The 22421-nt window shown below is 37.0% G+C and overlaps 1 protein-coding gene across 2 annotated transcripts; it reads left to right on the top strand.

Moving 5' to 3' along the window:
* Positions 1–5266: 5266 nt before the first annotated feature.
* EXOC1L (exocyst complex component 1 like) lies at positions 5267–22410 on the top strand. Of its 2 annotated transcripts, none has more exons than XM_038556146.1 (3): positions 5267–5718; positions 15461–15591; positions 21438–22410. In XM_038556146.1, exons 1-3 carry the CDS (start codon positions 5598–5600, stop codon positions 21702–21704), a joined length of 519 nt encoding a protein of 172 aa, XP_038412074.1. In that variant the 5' UTR covers positions 5267–5597; the 3' UTR covers positions 21705–22410. The 2 variants fall into 2 exon arrangements, with proteins under 2 accessions (XP_038412074.1, XP_038412075.1); XM_038556147.1 differs by lacking the exon at positions 5267–5718 and adding an exon at positions 5755–5966.
* Positions 22411–22421: the final 11 nt, after the last annotated feature.

Here is a 22421-nt window from a genome sequence, read left to right on the forward strand (position 1 = left end):
AAGACACTAGCAGATTTGGTGTCTGGTGAGAGCCTGCTTCCTGTTTCTTTTTCCTGTGTCCTCCTCATGGAAGCAACAAGGAAGTTCTCTAGGGTCTCTTTTATGATAATCCCATCCATGAAGATTCCATTCTCATGACTTAATCAACTCTTAAAGGCTGTTCCTCCTAATCCTATCACATTGGGAGTTAGGATTTCAACATAAGAATTTAGGGGGAAGGGCATACATTCTAGAGCATTGCACACTCACACATACACATGAACATACTAGACTAGAAATACCAAGAACTACTTTGATTAAAGAACAAATATTTCCTGGATTAAGTAAAATATGATACAGAAATATAATTTTTTATGTTTAAAAAAGATGAAATATTTTGATACCAACATTGTCCTGATTCCTACAAATAAAAGTTTAAGAAATAAAACACAGAACTGACCATTTTCAATCTCTGTGTAAACTAACATAAAAAGACATCATGTTCAAAACTTTCATAACGAAAAAGATTGTTTTAGTAACATTTTATTACTAAAGACATTCTTACCAAAGGTGGAAGCAGTAAATGTGGGACACAGATGTATTACCCTCCTTGTCAAGCATTAAGGAGGGCTACCATGTTTCCACAGAATATTGTTTCCTCATAAGAAAAATGGGAACAATCATACATTTATCTACCCTTAGCTTTGTTGGAGACTAAATAAACAATGTGTATTGCAAACACCAACACTCAGAGCCTGGCATTGATTAGTGCTGATAAACAGTATTTTCTCTTCTCTCCTGGAGGCCATTCCAGGATTTAGTGATGTGAGGACATACACAACCACAGCCTTTTGCAAAGGGGCTTTGGGATGTAGATCTGGAAAGAAGACACAGAGTTGGGGGTCTAACCTGTATTCACCATGTTTACTACTATTTCATCATACACCTACACAGCAGCCTTAAGAAGAGCAGAACTTTGGTCAACAAATTCCCAAGTAGGCCAACTCTGTAATTTCAAGGAACAATTACGTTATCCCTGAGCTCAGGGCAAACCTACACTCCTATAATTTATGAATGTGCAAAAGGGAAAAAATATTATCTCTTGTACACATTATTATCCTTTTTTTCAAAAGATTTTATTTATTTGAGACATAGAGAGAGAGGCAGAGACATAGGCAGAGGGAGAAGCAGGCTCCATTCAGGGAGCCTGACGTGGGACTTGATAGGATCGAGTCTCCAGGACCACTCCCTGGGCTGAAGGCCAGGCTAAACCACTGAGCCACCGGGGCTGCCCTACACATCATTATCCTGTTAGTGATGGACAAGTAGGACACCTACTCCTAGATACCTTACACAAGTAAGTAATTCTATGGTGACAAGAAAATGTAAAATTTTTAAAGACTAGGTTGAGAAATGGTTAAAGTAAAATTCCAAAACTGAAAATTGAAAAAGAAGTAGTCCCTTGGTCTCTAAAAAAAAAAAAATCTAAGAATAAAAAAGATCTGGACTGTTTACAGACTTAGAAATGATAGTCACCTCTTCCAGCTGGGGGTTGTGTAGAATCCAGGTTTCAGTTCTGGAGTTAACACAAAAGTGAATTAATCTGTGAGTTTTATAGGACTCCCAAGGAGGCCTTTTCTTCTGAGTAATTTGCCTCCCTGTACACCAGCTAAGCTATATCTACACACACATAAGTTTCATTACTTTACCCAGGAGGTGGACTGGCGGGACCTCATAATGCATCAGTAAGGTATTAAAAATTCCTCCTCCAGGGACACCTGCCTCAATAGGTTGAGTGTCAAACTCTTGATTTCAGGTTAGGTCATGATATTGGGGTTATGAAATCAAGCCCAAAGTCAAGTTTCATGATCCACGTGGAGTCTGCTTGGGATTCTCTACCTCTCCCTCTACCCCTCCTCCTCACTCTCTCTCTGTCTCTCTATCTCTCTCCCAAATAAATAAATAAATAAATGTGGTTTTTTTTTTTTATTTCCTTCTCCATAGGAAATACATTTAGGGGATGTTGGAGTTTTAAAAATAAGGGTTTCCAGAAAAATGCCATTAATTCCCAATGGTTTCCTTATCATATTCCCCATTGACAATTCCATTGCATTTCAGAAAACAAATTTACAGACTAGAATAATCTTTGGCCATGAGGAAAAAATGTTTTTATAGCTCTATAAAATATCTTTTTAAAAAATCTTAAGTAATCTCTATGCCCAACATGGGGCTTGAATTCATGACCTTGAGTTCGAGTCACATGCTCTACCAACTGAGCCAGCCAGACACCCATTATAATTCTCTTAAATATCTTAGTGAACACTATGGGGGTCTATTTCATTATTTTTCCATCACCTCTTCTGTTGATGTTAGTTTCCAAAAGTTTTGTACTATATTCCTATCAACTGACAAAGAAATTAGGGTCTCTGGAGATTCTGCTTGTTTCCATTTTTGATGAATTGCCATTTGTAATTCTTTTAAGCCTGAATCCTTTGATTCTTTATAACGTAGATAATGTTTTGATAGATTGGTCTTACAGAAAGATTCAGGACCTTAAAAAATATTTATTAGCACTATAATATGACTTTTCCCTTAAGACTGTCAAACAAATCAATACAATAAGAATATTCTAACCAATTGGCAAATCATTCCTGAACACACTTGTTGATAGCAAATATTTCAATTTGGAACTATGTCAGCTTCTGAACATCTCATTTCAACATTACTTAAGGCCATCCTGGAATATATAGCCACTCTTCTCTTAAGAACTTTCAGAGAAAGTTGTAGTATTCCTGCGGAAGTGCAGTTGAGACTTTCACAGCTAAAGTGCATGCATTCATGGCAACAAGAGCAAATGGATATTGATACTGAATACGTCGTTGGTAAAGACTAATAACTGTCCACTCCAGCTATGAGGAAATATAACTGCAAAATCAGCTATGCAAAAATGAAAGAAAGTTATTATAAGACTATTTGATTTACTTTTTTGTTCTTTTCGTAAATATTTACAAATAAATTGAGTGAATAAATGAATGCAAAAATGTTGATAATGTGCTAGACACTGCATATCACATATCCTGGTTGTATGGTAAGCAGAAGAAACATGGTTCCTGCCCTCATAAAACTTACACTCTAACAGGAGAGAAAAAAAAATTTTTTTAAATCCATAAACAAGCATCTTATTAAATTTCAATGACAATGCTGTTGATAAGCATTCTGACTCATACCAGTTTTTTGTTGTTGTTATTGTTCTCCATAGAGGACTAAAACACCTAGGAAATAATTAATAAACTGTATATAATGTCTTCTAAAAATCTCCCTGTAGGTCCATTATCTCATTCCCTAGATGGAAGTGGAAAGTAGTTATGTCATTACCTCCACCTTCCACCTTTGATATCCAATTAGGTACCATGGCTTATTGATTTTATCATCCAAATATATCTTACATTCAAGTCCTCTTCCCCATTTTTTTTTAGAGAAGGGAAGAAGGAGAAGGACAGAAAGAATCTCAAGCATGCTCTACACCCAGCGTAGAGGCTGACAGGGACTCAGTCTCAGAATCCTGACTTCATGACCTAAGCTGAAATCAAGAGTCAGACGCTGAGCCAAAAGAGCCACTCAGGCGCCCCACCCTCTTCTCCATTTCTATATCCAAAAGCATAATACTAGTTCTCTGGTAGTCTACCAAGTTGTTTTACTAGAGCCCCAGAATCACAAACAGATCAGGAGATATTAAAGTAGGAAAAGACCCTAGATATCATTCTTCAGATGAAGAAACTGAGGTTCAGTGAGATAAATGTCCCACCCAGGACCCCATAGTTCAGTCTAGCCACAGCCATGCCATTAATTTTTCTTTAGAGAAGCTAATTTGGAAGCCATAGAACACTATTAATTGCCTGCCTTTCCCAGCCTCTTCCTCCTTGTTAGAAAATCCTGTTTCCCATGGTAGGAACCAAAAATGACAAGTACTTGTTTCCTAGGGATGGCCATGTGACCCAGTCTTGGGCACCAAGATATAGAGGGAAGTCTCTGGCTGGTTTCTGAGAGTTTGCTTCTGACATAAAGAGAAATCAAGAAGAGCTACCAATCCCTGACTCCCTTTCTTCCTTTTTTGGAGCTGAACAACAGCAGCCTAAGGACAAAAAGCCAACAGCTGAGGATCAGAAGAATCAAAACGACTTGGGACCCTCTATGAGCCCTGAGCTAACCTTGAAACTGCCTACTTGCAGACATTTTATTCTGAGACATTATTTGAAGTCTTCCCTACTTACAACTTTATGTCATGTGTTCTGTAACTTGCAGCTGAGTGCACCCTGAATGGCCGCTGCTTTATTTCTTTATTTTCCCTCTTTCCCTCTAAGATCTACAGGAGCAGAGAATTGACCTGTTATTTTCATTGTGTCTTCCCAGTTCCTAGAACAGAGCCTGGCACAAAATCAGCCCTTGAGAAATATTTTTTGAATGGATGAATGTCCCCAAAACCTTCACTGGCTCTCTACTCCTACGGAATAAAATCCAAAGGATTAATCTGGCATTCAATGCCCTTCCTGATCTGGCCCCAATCTATCTTTCCAGTCTTATCTTTTACTTTCACATATGCTACTACTCAGGAAAACTATTTCCTGTCCTCCCAAACACTCCCTGAGCTTTCTAATGCAGGGCTTTGGCTCAGTGTCTGGTCTGTGGAATAGGCTCCTTCCCCTCCACTTTGATACTTTTCCCTCATTCTTCAAGTTCCAGAGCTTCTCCCATAGCACCTCCTCTGATACTTTTCAGGTACAAATATCTTTTCTATGTTTTCTTTTGTGCCATTTATGCTAATTAAACATTCATGCTAATTATTTGGTGTAGTCATCTCGATTAGATTATGAGCTCCTTGGGGATAGAAAATTCACCCTCCCAAGAAACAAATATAAAGCTTTGCCCCCGTAGATACCTTAATAAATTTTTATTTGTGCGTATGAGAATAAACAACATCAAAGTGAGCCCATTTAAAAAATTATTTGGACACAGGAATTGGTGCTGACTGTCATGGTAGCAAAGGTCTGATGAATTGCAGGAAGGGAAAGAAGGAGGGCAAGAGACTTGTTGGAAGTGTCAGGAGCAAGCCCTGGTGCTTTGTCTCCTGCCGATGATAGCGAAGTTCTTAATGGAAGATGATCCCAATCAATAGAGCCAGACAGCTGATTTATATAATGGAATCAAGCTGAAGCCGTTGGTCTTCCTCTGCAGAGTGATGTGAAAGGGGAAAACGCTACTAGACTAGAAAAAGCAAGGGACTCCACAAGTATAGCTGCTGGTGTTCAGAAATGTGTTCCCCATCAGCAAACCACAGGAGAGCTCCAGAGAGCAGCCTTCTTGAGCCTGGATGCTGAGGATTGCCGGTGGGGCGAGTGCTGCAGCTGGATTTGGGCTGCTGCTGCCGCTGCCACTGGGCACGCACCGCAGTGAGGGGTCTGACCACGCAGACCGCCTCCCAGAGCCTGGGTCTGGCTGGGAATGAGAAGTTAAGAGAGTGAGGGCTGGGAGGTGCAAACCCAAACAAGAAATCTAGGGAGCCAAAGGAGAGCAAAGGGTGATCTGGAGCCAAGACATCAGGCCAAGTGGAACTGGAGGAAATGTCATCATTGGTGAAGGAGGACTTGGAGAAGAAACTGTTTAAGCCACTCTCACAGAATCTCTACGAGTTTATTGAAATAGAGTTCTCGGTCCAGGACAGGTATTACCTCTGCGTGTCAGGTAATCTGTTCTTTCTGTTATCACTTCAAAATGTAAATAACTCCACAAGAGCCTTGGGTGGTAGAAGGACATTTTTGTATTTATTTTCCTGAATGGTAACAACACGTGTATCTTCAGGTGATAGAGCTTAATTATGCCAAGTTTGGGAATTTGGATTCCACTGCATTTTATTTTCAGTGCTAAAATTGAAGACAGAAAAATAATATTGTATTAAGAATATTTTGGTGGATTGTTCAGAAGAAAACTGGGTATGTATTTTCCTGCTTTGATTATTTTGTCTCCAAGCCTTTATTTAATTCACTTGCATGGTATGCAACCTTAATGTGTAAGAGCCCATTTTTAAAAATTCAACAGAGAGCTTTCTGTATGTTTTTAAATACACTGGAGAATTGAGTTATTCAGCTCTATTTCCAACCAGCCTAGATAACTAAGATTCTGTCTTTTCATGCTAAGAAAGAAAAGAAGACCTTAGATTTTCTTTTAAGGGCTTACTTAGACTTCCTAGTGGTTTATTTTGAAAAGAGAAATGATCTTCTAAAAATTCTTTCTCTTCTAGGAAGTATGCTTGCAGAAACAATACTTTAATCATAGAAATTAGTTCATGAAGTGGGAACTTTAAGGATAAGAGGCTGCTCTCTAAACTATTTAACTAAATACAGATTCTCCCTCATGTTCTTAAAATGCACGAAAATTATCCATATGTGAGAATAGGCTTTTGCATTTAATTATGATTTGCCTAACCTGCAATGTTTGTGCTGAATTTAGACAGAAATGTTTATGCCATTACTGAATTTAATATATAGCTTTCCCTTTTTCCAATCCATGCCTTTTACTACTTCTCAGGGGCTTAGGAGGAAGGAGCTCAGAAACTCTAAGTGTTCTTTGTGGACTTTCTTTTTTAAGGCACACACCTCAGCATTTTCAGAAAACAACTTATTATAATTCTCTTCCTGATAATTGCCTCAGAAGGACTCTAAAATTGTCAAGATCAAGTATTGTAAGGGAAGCAAAACAGCTTTAAATAAAATGGCTAAGAACTTTAAAAAATTCTATCAATCCTAAAAAGAATAATATTTAGGGGATCCCTGGGTGGCGCAGCGGTTTGGCGCCTGCCTTTGGCCCAGGGCGCGATCCTGGAGACCCGGGATCGAATCCCACATCGGGATCCCGGTGCATGGAGCCTGCTTCTCCCTCTGCCTGTCTCTCTTTCTCTCCCTCTCTCTGTGACTATCATAAATAAATTTAAAAAAAGAATAATATTTACTCAATAATAAGCATACTAATATTTACCTAATGCTTTACCTAGCATATGTTGCTATATAAATACAAAGTATGAGAACTTGGCGTACTAGCAAGTTAAAAAAAGGTAAAAAACTTAACTGGCCAGGAAAAAGAAAGAAAGCAAGTTATGGAAAAAAGTCAAATGAAAGAATTTTAGAAACTATATTGCATCCTAACCATGAAATCACTATATCTTTAAGTATTTTGACTTAATATATTAGAGAAGATGCTTATTCCAACATTAATATTTAATAATTTTGTTACTAATAATGATCCTCTTTATAAAGTTAGTTACTCATCATGTAACATTAGTATGCAAGTAATTTTTTAAACTTATAAAAATAAAATCCTAGCAATGTATAAATCTAACTTACCAAATATATCTTTTTTTTTAACCAAATATATCTTAATTCCTCTCTTCAAATCTATAATTAACTAAACTTGTCCTATATGGCATTATAAAAAAAAGTCCCCTAGAATTAAACTTTTAGAAATGGATAATGTCTTTTTTTTTCTGTTATCCCTGAGTTGTAAGAAAGATACTGTGCACGGGGGTTACCTGCTGTCTTTTTTCACAAATGACCTGAATCATTTTAACACGGATCAGAAGGTCAAGGGGTTAACATTGTTAGCATGTATGAAAGCAACTTCTTTAGGGTTCAATTTTCTCATCTGGAAAATGACCAAGGAGAGTAGGTGATCATTTTAATTAGTAAAATTCAATGATTCTCTTCTGTAAGAAGTAAGGAAGAAAAAAACAAGGTCCTCTCAGATGTGAAGAGAAAGCAAGATTGTGATATTTCAGATAAAAGTTAACATTATAACTGATACTTATTCACTAATTTTTCATAACTCTCCTCTATATCACATCCATCAATTTGAGAGCACTTATCCTAAATGTAACATCTCTTTATGACCATTTCAAGTACATTGAGGCAGAATGGTAATTGAAAATGAAGTCAATGTGATAACTGATAGACTTTAATCTTTGATCATGCTTTACTCAGTAGATTTCTATTGATATGAATCCAACAGGTCATATTACAATTATTAAGGCAGGTAACTCCCGATTTTGAATGTTGGCCACCTTCACAGAGTAGAGACTGATGGTTACAATTTTCTCTTTATATCCTACAATCTAGCAGTTCTAAATTTTAAGAACCAAAGGCTAGAGCAGCTGAATTCCATCAGGCATTTTTCAAACTAAAGAAAAGTATGTTTAGATAAGTTAAATTTTCTATTTATCTGATTAGAATCTGTCTTTTGTAGGAGAATCTGTCTTACAACCAAATGACTGTGATTTACTGTATCTTGATACCTTACCTGATTGATGTCAAAAATCAGATGTCCTAAACCCAATCTCCCTTTATGTATTTACTAGGATTTACATTGAGGATTTCCTGGCACCTCAGTCTCTTCCCAACTCAGAGTTTGCATGGTCATTTCTCCTTGAGATTAGCTTCCCCTAGCCTCGAACATCGTTATCCCTATCAGTTAAAGTCATCTTCTTATAGAGGATGGAGGAGCCCTTTTATACACAGGCACTAGAAAGGGAAAAGTCACTTGTGCAATGATGGGTGCAAATAAATTAAAGATATTCCAAAGGATTGAAATAGTACATCCAGCATTCACCATAATTAATAGGGAAGTAGCAGGACATGCTAGAATGGATTCTAGAATGCTCGAGATCAGACATACATGGTATAAAACCTGGCTCTACTTTGTCCACCTGCCAGCTGTGAAATTTGGGGCAAGGTAATAAACCACTCTGGCCTCAGTGTTATCATCTCTGAAATGGAAATAATAACACCCACATAGGCACATAGTGCTCTCCTGTTAAATCCTAACTAGGAAAAAAACAAATATGATAAATTATGTTCAAAAAAAATAAAATAAGAGGTAGGATTATATTTTTAAATATATGGAAAAATTAATTTACTGTGATAACATGCTGAAATATATTTGTATAAATAGTATATACTATATATATTTATAATAAAAACAATACACACTAAACATATATAAGCATTATATTTAATACATAATGAAAATTGAAATATTGTTATACATTTTATAAATAAAATTATATGCATATTCAGATACAGATTATTTTAAATATTCTCATATACTTAGGAAAACATTTTTGTTTATAAATATTAATTTTAAAATAAATAGCATTTTCTAGAATTATGAGAATGGTATTATAAATTATCCATACATATTACATTTTATTTTATTTTTAAAAATTTTATTTATTTATTCATGAGAGACACGGGAGGAGAGAGAGAGAGGCACAGACACAGGCAGAGGGAGAAGCAAGCTCCATGCAGGGAGCCCGACGTGGGATTCAATCCCGGGTCTCCAGGATCACACCCTGGGCTGAAGGCAGCGCTAAACCGCTGAGCCACCCGGGCTGCCCCCATATTACATTTTAATGTCAGAACAGAACTTCTCTGTGAACCAGGGAATCTAACAATTTTGTCAAGCTATTTATGGTAAGAATAGTAACAATGAGAGAGTGTCAAATAAGAATAAATTAACAAGCCTTATAAACAACAAACATTTATTTCTCACAGTTTTGGAAACTGGGAAGTCCAAGATCATAGCACTAGTAGATTCAGTGTCTGGTTAGGACCACCTCCTCAGAGATCACCATCTTTCTGTAACCTTATATGGTGGAAAGGGCAAGGGATCTCTCTGGAGTCTTTGTATAAGTGTATTGATGCCAAATCACCTCCCAATGTCCCCAACTGCTAATACCATCACCTTTGGGGGTTAAGATTTCAAAAATAAACTTTGGAGGAGACATAAACATTCAATCTATAGTACTCAGTATAGCCCAAGAATTGATGTTATAAAAATATTTCTAGAAAAAATATATTTGAGAATTTTTAAAAGATTTTATTTATTTATTCATGAGAGACACAGAGACAGAGGCAGAGACACAGGCGGAAGGATAAGCAGGCTCCCTGCAGGGAGCCCGATGCAGGACTCGATCCCAGGCTCTCGGAATCATGCCCTGAGTCAAAGGCAGATGCTCAACCACTGAGCCACCCAGGTGTCCCTTGAAAATTGCTTTGTTAGTGAAATCAATAATAGTGTTCTCAATGACCCCAAGACATCATCAATATATTGAAACATTTTCACTGAGGCTTCCTATCTTTGATATCTCATGGTGGTTTCTTCATATTATTTAGTTTCAATGATGAAAACAATTATGTAATACTAAGATTATAAAATAACAGTCATTTGTTTATTTAAAGCATTTCTATGTAGTTTATTTGTGAGCTATCGTTTTTCCTCTTTTCTGCAAAATCATATTGGTGGAATTAGCCAATCTTCTTTCCATCTAGCCTTATGAATTACAGTGACTATTTTGCCATGGTAAGAGAGGCAGTTATTAATGAGTGTTTCTTTTGAAATTAAAAGTGAAAATAAATGGTTGGCATAAACTTAAGACTGTAATTCTGAAAACGCTAACTAAAGTATTAATACTTGAGCAGGTTATTCTGAAATTCCATGAGTCTATAGATATTACTCACTAAATCATAATTACATAATGGCCCCTCTGATGTTACTAAAATCACCTCTCTAACACTTTGACTATATAAACACATTTCTGTTTTAAGACAATGTGATGAGTTTCCACTTTGCTGCTGCGTTAGTGTGGATATGGCCATTGAATTTTAGCTGGCAGCAGAGCCCAAGTGTGAAAATCAGGGGTTGGGTCCACTCCAGCATGAGTAAACTTCTTTGACTCTTGGCTAAAGAAAATTCTTGGAGTCTCCTTGACTCCAAAGGAGGCTACTTTTGCCAAATTCGGAGTCTGTACTGTTTCTTGCTACATCATTGTATCAAAAGGTTAACTTTTAAAGTGTGCTTATTTTCTTAGTTCAGTGTTAGTTAGGACAGTAATCATTAATGTAAAAAAACTCGATAACTGGTAGATCCTACCTTCTTAACATCTCTCTCAATCCTTTATAGAACTCCTCAAGAAAATTTTCTAGAATTTAAAGCTCAGTTATCCCTTAAACTTCTTCAGGGACAACCCTCCTCCCAAGCTACCCCTCCATACACACACCTTTCAGGATAATATTTGAATTCTTTAGCCTAGGATTCTAGACCCTTCCAGACCTATTGCCTAACCTGCTTCCTACAATCTACCCACCCTCACATTTCATGCCAACAATACCAAATACCTGTCATGACTCAAAAGGGTCAAGTATTTCATGCTTTTGTACACATGCTGTTCCAGAAGTTCCTCTAGTCCTTTCTTTATTCTGCTCTCACTGCCCCTTACAACTCAGATTACCCCCCTTCAAGAAGCTCTCTCTGACCCCACCAGTTGGATGAAGATGTCCCTGCTCCATTTTCCTATATTACCCTGTCTGTGCCTCATTCATGGCACTGTGATTATGCATTTTTTCTGAGTCCATACCCCCTGTAATCTCAGTGAGAGCAAGATTGGTGCCTTATGGGAATTCATTTTTTTCATGCCTCGCACAGGGCTTTGTACAAAAGGGGAACTCTAATATTTATCAAATTAATGAAATGAATCAGCCTATAGGCAATTGGCTAACTATCATAACATGTAGATGAAGCAGAGGAATTTGCTTCAGATTACATTTTCACATAGTATCCAGTTATTTCTTCCCATACCCATTCTCTCCCACACCCTAAGTAGCAAGTGAGACAGCTAGTCAGAACAAGAACATTGTCCTTTGGTTCTGAGGTAGAGCCTTTGTCTGAACAGATACAACTGCCTCTTAATGGAGGGAACTGCCCTCAAGATCTTGTCCTGAATAAGTCTAACAGAATCAACTCCGCCTCCACTTCGACATTCCATGCTTCCTTCCTAATAGCTTCCTTTCTAATCATTTCCTCTTCCCAAAGCTAACATCTAGACCAGTGGAAATGAACCTTTCTTAGAGCTGGAGAAAAGCACATAGGCAGAAACCCACCAATTTTTGCAGACAGTTTTAGGAGTCTCACAGACTCTGGGACAGTATTTTGAGATTGAGTTAAGATCTCCTGTCCGGGTCCTCTCAAGGACATGCCCTTCAGTCACTCCCTTTGTCCCCCAGAATATACAATCCCTCCTCTTGCAAACTCTTGGAGTATGTGATCTAAATCATAGCCTTTAGTCTTTTCCTATTTTTTGTTTCAATCCTACCTAACCCTGGAACTGGCACACAGTATGCACTCAGTATTCGTGCAGAAGGAGTCATCTACAAGTTGTCTTCTGCCCTCACCATTCCAGAGAAACTGCCCTCAGGAAAGAAATAAATGGTATTCCCTAAGTCAGATTCAGTGCCAGGTCTGAACTCTGCTTTCTCCAACAAAGTGACTTCACAGGATGGTTTCCAAGTTTTAAAATTCTCTGTCCTCTTGATTTCCATGGCACTGCATTGTTGGGTTTGTCTCCTCCCAGACCTCTCTGCTGGCACCTTTTTCTTTTCTGCTCCATCTTGCCTCTTTCCTCTGCTCTTTTCCCTATAAACTTGTCTTGGAAAACTGTTCACACAGAAAAAGCCTTATTCTGTATCTCTACTCCTAAATTATAAACTTCCACCTCCTTCTCTTCTGAGATCATTTATGGATACCTTGTCTGTATGTCAAAAAGTAAACTCATGGGGTGCCTGGGTGGATCAGTTGGTTAAGTGTCTGCCTTCAGCTCAGGTTGTGATCAAGCACCCACATCGCATTGGACTCCCTGCTCAGCAAGGAGTCTGCTTCTCCCTCTCCCTCTGCCTCTCCCTTCATCCACTTATGCATGCTCTCTCTCTCTCCCATAAATAAATAAATAAATAAATAAATAAATAAATAAATAAATAAATAAATATTTTTAAAAAGAGAAATAGGGGCACCTGGGTGGCTCAGTGGGTTAAGCATCTGCCTTTGGCTCAGGTCATGATCTGGGGGTCCTGGGATCAAGCCTTGCATTGAGCAGGAGTCTTCTTGTCCCTCTGTCCCTCTCCCATCCCCCTCCCTCTGTTTATGCTCTCTCTCTCTCTCTCTCTCTCAAATAAATAAATAAAATCCTTTTTTAAAAAATAAATGAAAAGTAAAGATATAAATCAACCAATCATCATTGTTCCCAACCAGTTTACCCTCCATACTTTCCTGTATGGGTTTCCATCAAGTGTTGTCAATGCCTCATTTGAAATCTTACTTAGATTTGCCATGTCTATTCCATTGCTCACATCCTATGCCTAGATTACAACAGTCTCTTAAAACAAATGAGATAAAACACTTAACCACTTACTGCAAACCAGGCACTATCCTACCTCATTTATCTAGCTTATCTTTAATCTTTAAACCCTCTGAGTTTGTAGAAGTCTGATGTGCTTTCCAACGTGAGCAGAAGGAGGCTTAATCTCTCTGGTGTGAAGTCATTTCCTCAGACCACACTCTAAGTAGTGGTGTCCATGATTTGAATCTGAAATGTCTAAAGCCAGAGCCCAGTAAGCCTCACTGCCTTTTCTAGGGATCTCCAGTCCTCCTTTCTTTTCTCCTTCTTCAGTGTATCTTGTGCATCCCTACTCCTCCCCTCCCCCCAAAAAAAAAACACTCCTTTAACAGGGCACCACTGTACTAGCCTCCTGTTCAGGGAGGGAAGAGGATTTATTGAATATGTATCACTGTATGAGCTTTCACTGAACACTTGACAGAATGACCTCTTAGATTTGTCAGCCTGATCAGATTCCTTCTCTATGGGATCAAACTCACTGAGCAACTCTAAGATCAACTGGTGGCCTTAATTTCAGTATCACTTCCGCCCTCAGAGGATAATTACTCCATTCACCAGCCCCAATTCTGGAGCCCTCACAGTCCAGACCAGCAAGCCATCCCTTCTACTAGAGGAAGGATCCAAATATCACAACTCCTCAGTGGTTTCTGTCCCTTTGCAAATCCAGAGGCTTTCAAAACATTTTCACAGTCTTCTCGACATAGTCAGTCCTATTGCCCACCATATCCTAACACCCACCAATCTATATAGTCCACTTTCTCTAATTCTCTTGATGAGTCTCAGCTTCTCTGTCATTAATTTCCTCATGCTGTCCTTCACCTGGAAACACTCTCAGTATCATCCTTGCCTTCACAAACAGGACTCATTTTAAATCCTCTCTCAAATTTTATTTCTCCCACTATTCCTTCCTTAACTATTCCAATCCTCTCCCTCCTCAGAACTCCTGGTGAGCATATAGTTTGTTGCACATTGCTTATCTAGCATTATATCATAATGTATTGCTTTATATCTTCTTAACCAAGAGGACATGCCAGAGTGGTACTTTCCAGAATGAAAAGAGAGTTCCTCAAATTCCAGTCTCACTCTTAGAGGACAGAACTGGCTTGCAACTCTCTAAGTGACATCATCCATCTTGAAAGAAGTTTCCAGATATTCAATTCCAATTGCCACTACTTTATAATATACTTATATAGCATTGTATGTCATAACTATATATTTTATGTGACTCATGCATGTTAGCATTGTCTCCTCAACAAAATCATAGTTTCTAGAGGGCAGGGACCATGTTTCATCCTTGTATCACCTCTGGCATCTGTAATAGTTCTATCAGGTAAATAGCAGATTCTCAGTAAATACCCCCTTTATTTATTCACTGATAATTTTCATTTCAGGAGCTCTAACATCAAATATTGATTCTTCTGATGTGTTCGTATGAGATTAAGGATTTTAAGGCTGGGAAATTATTTCCCTCACTTTGTTCACATCAAATAAGCCATGGTTTTCTCTTGCCTTTCAAAGTATAGTACTAAAGCTTTTTGTTTTGATGGCACACTTTGAATGCTAATATTTGGAGACATGCTAAAGAAGATTAAAAGTCTCAAACAAAAAAAATCTCAAACAAAATCAAACAGGTCAATCGTAGCTATGATGCAAGTACTTGTATGTCAAAATTCTCACAGCAACTTTAGAAGACAGTTCAGTACAGTATGTTTAGAAGACATACAGACCTGTATTTGTATGATCACTCTTCAACCCTGTGTTGCTGTGTGAGCAGAACTGTTTGCTTTCCTGACCTCACTTTCCATATTGTCATAAATTAAAATTCCAATTTGTTCTGGTAAATACTTTGGCACTGACTGTATGCTAACACTAAGCCTCTTATTTCCTGCCATGAGTCGAATCCCATTCTCCACCACAAAGCTCATAGCTGAAAGCACATAGCTCAGTGTTCCATCTGACAGAAATTTCGACGGCAGCATGTAAACACAGTTGTAGTAAAAATTAAATTAACATATGGAGCAAATTAGAGAGCATACTCATGAAGGTTTAGATATGTCAGGCTTTATAATTGGGGTACAGATAGGATGTAGGCTTAAACTCATTATATGAAAAGAAGGTACATAAATCCCTAAAAGTACAAAAAAATAAAATAACTTGATGAATAATTTATTCCAAGAGTTCATGTAAACTAAGTGTTTTTCTGTCCTACAGTGACGAAAAATGAAGAAGTAAAAATAATTATGGTGAAACACTACAGAATAGGTTTAGATGAAAAATATGAAGTAACAAAAAAGTGGTCTTTGAACGATCTGCAGATGATTGATGGAAAAGAAGCAGATACCGTAAGTGTTATGTTTTGTAAGGGAGATGTGGGATCAATATGCTAGAAATCTTTATGTTCAATGTCCTACTTCATATTATTCTTGGCATATACTGTTAAGATGACATATTGTTCTTTAGTGGTATGGGTTATTCTGCTGGGATAATCCACTGGGTTTTTTGTTCCATTTTTCTAAGTTGAAGTTTGAATTTTTGTCTATTAAATTTAAAAGCATGTTTCCCAAGAGATTCTTAACAGATTAAGAACAATCTGCCAGTCAATCCTAAAACTTTATGTGATGTTTCCACCACCACCCTCTCCCCAAGTTCCTCCATTAAATTTTGAAGATTCCTTCCTCATTGTCTTCAAACTACTGTCAGTTAGCCACTTGATCCTCCAGAAATCCTACAACCTTAGATTTGAAAGGTGGTGTGGGAGGTTTACATGACAATCTTTCACTTTGACCACTTGAAGAGTGGTTTTCTCAGTTTCCCCTTGAATTCTTCCACTGATGGGAAACTTTTATCATGTGAGGAAATCCATTCAATTTCTGAATTGCCATACTTTATTTTTAATTTCCTGCTATGTTTAACCAAAAATCTGCTTCACTCTAACATCCACCCATCAGTTCTGGTTTTGCCATTTGGGGCAACTTAGAAAAAATCCAGTCCTCCTTTCACATAGCAGCCTTTCCAATATTTGAAGATGATTATAATGTTCCCTCAGGTTTTCTAAGTCAAAGGTACTCATTTTATTCTTTAAATAACTTTCATTATGAAGATCAAATAAGATAACATGATAGGACAATACAAATGCTAAGAAATAGTAGCATTGTTGTGATTTCTTTCCCATGACATTGCTACAACACCCTCACCACACTATTTTCTCTTCCCTGGAATGCTCCAGCTTTCCCAAAATTAAATACAATACTTTACAATTAGTGAGACTGGCTTGTATTTCCTTGGTTCTGAATTCTTTATTTCTATTAAACGCTTACCTGAAACTCCAAGTCTTTTGTGCATGAATTACCAATTAACCTGATCTGCCATAGCTTCTACTTACAGAGAATAAAATTTAAATTAGGGCCCTTGGTGATCTGGCTCCATTATTTCTGGTCATTCCTCCTTAAACCGTATATATCATCAGTGCTTAACTGCTGACTGTCAAGGTTTAAAATGCCCAGTCACCTCCATCTCTCACCCCATTCCCAGATTCCCCATTGGGTAAAGTCCTACTCTTGTTTCCCTTCCCCCAAACCCCCCTTGCATTGAAGAATAAATGTGTTACAGACATAATTCTACAAACTGCAGTTGGCTTACTCTATCTCCCCTCCGGATGGAAACCTAAAAAACTGAGACCATGACTTTTCATCTTTTATCATAGCCTTCTGCCTTATAGATATTAAGCATTCAATAAGTATTTGTGGTTTTGCTGGATAAATTAGAATTTAAGCTTATTTATTCTTAATCCTAGAGAATACCATATTCTTAGTTTGGCCTATTGTTCCCACCTATCAAATTGTCAAATATTCACTGTAGTATGATGATGCAGATTTAATGAGCACAATATGTAGGACTTAATTCATCAATAATAAAAATGATGAGACAGGCAGAGCTAAGTGCCATCTGGTAACCTGTAGGTAATTGATGAGTTACTATTACCACCGCTTGTAATAACGCTCCCTGCTACCATCTCACACTTAGTAAACTCTTATCAGATGCCAGGAACCACATGAAGCTCTTTTCTTATATAATTTCACATAATCATTACAAAACCCTATAGAATTAGATTCAGTTATTACTTCCAATTTACAGATGAGGAAAACGAAACTCAAAGAGTTAATTGACTTGCCCAAGGTCACAAAGCTATTCAGGGGTGGAGCTAGACTTTACCCAGAAATCTATTAATTTGCCTTCTTTGAGCTGCTTGTTTAACATCTCTACAAATTCATATATCCATTCGTTCATTCATTCATTCATCCAGAATTTGTGGTATACCAGATTCTACTAGTCTCTGAAGATACAGCGGTGAAACAGACAGACATAAGCACTTACTTTTGCCATACTTACTTATATACTTACTTAATTATCTAGTCTGAATACCTGAATTTTGCCCTTATGATCTTTACTGAAATCAATATATGCTATTTGCTATTGTCTTGATATCATCACCTAGGAATCAATCCTATTTTTAAAATTTTGCATGTTTGGCATGACTTCTTGGTGAAAACATGCTGGATTTCATTGCTTTTTTTCCCCTGAGTATTCACAGAGCATTTTTCTGATAATACATTTAACCTAAATGTTGAACATTTAGGAAATAGTTACTATTGCACATCAATATGGTAGAATGTGACACTGTCATTAAAAATCATGTATCCATAAGAATGGCTCAGGACACAATTGTTCATCATTTAGTAAGTTTTTTTAAAGTCAGCCAAATACAAAACTTTTCTGTACTATTATCTCATTTTGCATATTTAGAATATTTCATATTATTGAAAACTGAAATCTAAACCTTAAATTTGAATACAAAAAATATACATAGGTATATGTATGCATGAATATGTATATATGAAAGAAAGCAGTATTTTGACAATAATTATCTCTATTTGATAAGATTACATATTCTAAGTTATTATTTCATCTTTATACCTTTATGTACTTGCCAAAATTTCTATACTGCATTGAATTTTATCAGAAATCAATGTCAAGGGGCATCTGGGTGTCTCAGTTGGTTAAGCATCTAATTTTTTTAAAGATTTTATTTATTTATTTATTCATGAGAGACAAAGAGCAAGAGAGAGGCAGAGACACAGGCAGAGGGAGAAGCAGGCTCCATGCAGGGAGCCTGACGTGGGACTTGATCCTGGGACTCCAGGACCATACTCTGAGCCAAAGGCAGATGCTCAACCACTGAGCCACCCAGGCATCCCAACGTCTGATTCTTGATTTCAGCTCAGGTCATGATGTCAGGATTGTGAGATTGAGCCCTGCATCAAGATCCACACTGAGTGTGGAGCCTGCTTAAGATTCTCTCTCCCTCTCACTCTGCCCCTCTCCACCTCCTACTCATGTACTCTCTCTCACTCTCTAAAAACAAAAATCTTACTGTGCTGTTTAATAAATAAAAGAAATATTTTTTAAAAAGAAATCAATGTTCAGGAATTAATCATCCCTCCCTCTATTTTCACTCATTTTTCTTTTCTTATTTTTCTCTCAAGTTTTCAAATATTACTGATGGCATAATGATTTTCTACAAGCTTGGTCAGTGCCTGGGGTTGTATTCAGCAAGCCTGTCACTTAGATTCCCTGGAAGCAGCTCTCTGTGCTCTATTTTCTCCTCACCTTCCTGACCTTAATTCTATCTCAACCTTGTTGATTCTTCCCTTTCCCGTTGAAGATCATCATCTTTGATTGTGAACTAGAAACAAAAGAGAAGTTGAGTATTTCTAATTTTCTCATCATTTTAGGACCTAAAATACTAAAGTGCCAGGAAAAAAAAAACCTATAATATCCAAAAATCAGTTCTTTTAAATATTTATTTTCTGTGGATGAAATGAAAATATCCCAGTTGTTCTGAGAATTTCTACTTCTCTTCTTTCTTGGAATTGAAACCTCAGAAGTCAGCACTTATTATATTTTTCTCAATAGCAATGACATGGTTTTAAATAGAATAATTTTGAGCCAGAGAATTGTCAACTTTAAAATGCAATGGAATTGAAATTGAAGTCAATCTATAAAGCAGAAATCATAAGGACTGGGGATTTGGAGAGTGATATGGTGTACCAGGAGGCGGAACAGTATAGCAAAACATTCGACTGAGCTGATTGAGATCTTGGTTCTTATCCTGGCTCTGCCAACTACAAGTGTGACCTGGGCTCCACCTCCCTGGAAACTATTGTCCCAGCTAAGCAAGAGGTCACTGGATGATCCATGAGACCCTCTTCTAGGTCTAGGATTCTATGGAAAAAAGAACAAGAGAATGGAGAGGGAGAGAAAGAGAGGGAAAGAGGCCCTTGTATTCTATGTACATGTCTGCTCAGGCATCAATTACTAGGCTTAAAGTAGAAAAATAATCCCCTCTGAGTATCCCAAAGGGATAATGGATATTTTCTACAGGATAAGGATAAAATATTTTAGAGAAAACGATATAAAGAGCATGATTACTTTGTGGTGATGGAATGGGTGTGATTTCCTTTTACTGAGATTTCCTGCAGAAGTGTCGTTAATGCTGCAATTATGACAGCCAGGAAAAATTTTGCAAGGTGTGGCTCATGGGAACACTGCATTTAAAATCATGTAACTTTTGTACATTCTTGTTTGAAAGCATTGTGTTGTTTTTTTTTATTTAATGATATGAAGCAAGGTAGTATTCACACCAGTATCACAACCTTTGAGGGCAGCTTTGGGACTATTATTTATTAAACTCTACACTATGCAGTTTTTATAATTATTCTCATATACATTTCATAGCAACCATACCTAAAATGGGGGGAAAAGTAAAGATCAGATTAGATAAGTACTTTGCCCATGGTTAACATCAGAGAGTCAAAATGGTTATCTAACTTCAAAACTCATGTTCTTTTTCCTGCCTCTTGCAAGAATTTTCCCATTTAAAAGAAAAATGCAAATGTGCAAGCTGTTTCTGTATAATGTTTACACACTACATGGTAACAAATTATTAATAGTCTCGTTTCACCTCTCTCCCCCTCCTTGTCATTTACGGCAATGTTTACCTCCACTTCTCTTTTTATAGGATTACTTCTGATCAGTTCAACACACATTTGTTGAGAACTTAGTATTTGCCATAGATAAGCACTAGGAACACAAAGATAAATAATTCAAAACCTCTGGCCTCAAAAAGAGTTAGGGGTTAGGCAGTTAATGAATGTGGAAGCGTTTTGTAAACTGAAAAGCATTTTATAAATTCAAGGCATTGTTGTTACTGCTCTTAGTAACAGCAATTATTGTTATTTTAGCAGATAGGACCTAGATGAAGTTTGATGTCCACTTGTTCTTAAAACATCTCCACTAAAAATACAGCAACAACCTAGAGCAATCAATAGAGGCAGTCTTGAGTAATTTGACACTTTCAGTCAAATGATTTAATGATCCCAGCTATTAACTTCAAAGGTAATTCTTTGCTATCAACTTGCTATTAACCAGCAAGCTGGTGATATAGTATGGCAAAAGCTAATCTTGCCATCCTGTGTTTCCCCCTTCTTTTATTTATTATTATTATTTATTATTTATTTATTTATTTATTTATATTCAATTCATTAACATATAATGTATTATGGATTTCAGAGGTAGAGGTTAGTGATTCAACAGTGCTCATTACATCCTGTGCCCTCCTTAACATCCATCACCCAGTTACCCTGTCACCACACCCCACTCCCCTTCATCAACTCTCAGTTTGTTTCCTATAATTAAGAGTCTCTTATGGTTTGTTCCCCCTGCTACCATTGGAATAGCACAAGGGATCAACTTCCTAGGAAAGAAATGGAGACATCTTTTCTCCACTCCAGAAGTATGTAAGGGGATTTATTTTCTTTTTCCATCCCCATGTATCCTCTCAAACTCACTACCCTGGGAGGACTTGATAACTGTGCATTCTGAGGCATGTTTTATTTGGATAATTGAAAAGTTACAGATGCTTCCAAAGTAATCTTCCATATTATTGTTTTCTTTAAAAGCAATATGTTTAAATCAAATAGCTTTAGAAAGTTCGTTTGTAGATTTTAGAAATCTGTTTGATACTGATACTTTACAATCAATAAGCATATGTAAGAGAATATGAGAGAATCCCCAGGAAATTTAGCTACTTTCCGGGCTACAAACAATCATGTCTCTCTTTTTTTTCTAGGACAATCCATTTTTTGATCTGCACTTCAAGAAAGTGTACAGTTTGGAAGCATATAGTTGTGCTTCTAAATATGCCTTTGCTCGAACTGTAAATAAGCTGAATCATGCATATCTTAAGAAGGACTTACAGATTGTGAATTTTGATTCTACTTACATTAATGATGATTCTATTTGGTCCTCCAACAACAAAGATTGTTTGGTTCTTATGAGAATATGCTTTTATGCTTTCAATCTGGTGTGCTTGTCCCTGTGTCCCCTGCCACTCTGAAGATGTATACCATGTTCCTTCATCAGTGTTCTATGAAAATGGTTCCCTAGATAAATATCAATAGTCATGATTTCGTTTTTTCCTTCATCAATGACTATTATTTATATGACAATAAAGTGATGCTTTGTGAATTGCAGTGAAATGTGTTTTAATGCAAATATTGCATTCATGGATAGGAAGAAGTAATATTGTCAAGATGTCTGTACTACCCAAAGCAATCTACAGATTCAATGCAATCTCTGTTAAAATCCCAACAGCTTTTTTTTAGCAGAAATGGAAAAGTCAGCCCTCAAAATGATATGGAATTCCAAGGGTGCCAGAATAGCCAAACAATCTTAAAACAGAAGTACAAAGCTGAAGCACTCACATCTCCCAACTTCAAAACTTACTATAAAGCTACAGTAATCAAAACAGTGTGGTATTGGCATAAGGATAGCCATATAGGCCAATGGGATAGAATTGAGAGTTCAGAAATAAATCTAAACATCTATTTTTGACAAGGGTGCCAAATTCATTCAAAGAGGAAAAAATAATCTCTTCAACAAATGGTACTAGAACAACTGGATATGCCCAAGTAGAGGAATGAAGCCCCTATCTTACACCATACACAAAAATCAACTTAAAATGAATTAAAGACTTAAATGTGAGACCTGACACCATAAAATTCCTAGAAGAAAATACAGGGGTAAATCTTCAGGACCTTGGATTTGGCAATGG

This window comes from Canis lupus, chromosome 13 (assembly GCF_011100685.1).
Source record: "Canis lupus familiaris isolate Mischka breed German Shepherd chromosome 13, alternate assembly UU_Cfam_GSD_1.0, whole genome shotgun sequence".
In the NCBI taxonomy this organism is placed as follows: domain Eukaryota; kingdom Metazoa; phylum Chordata; class Mammalia; order Carnivora; family Canidae; genus Canis; species Canis lupus.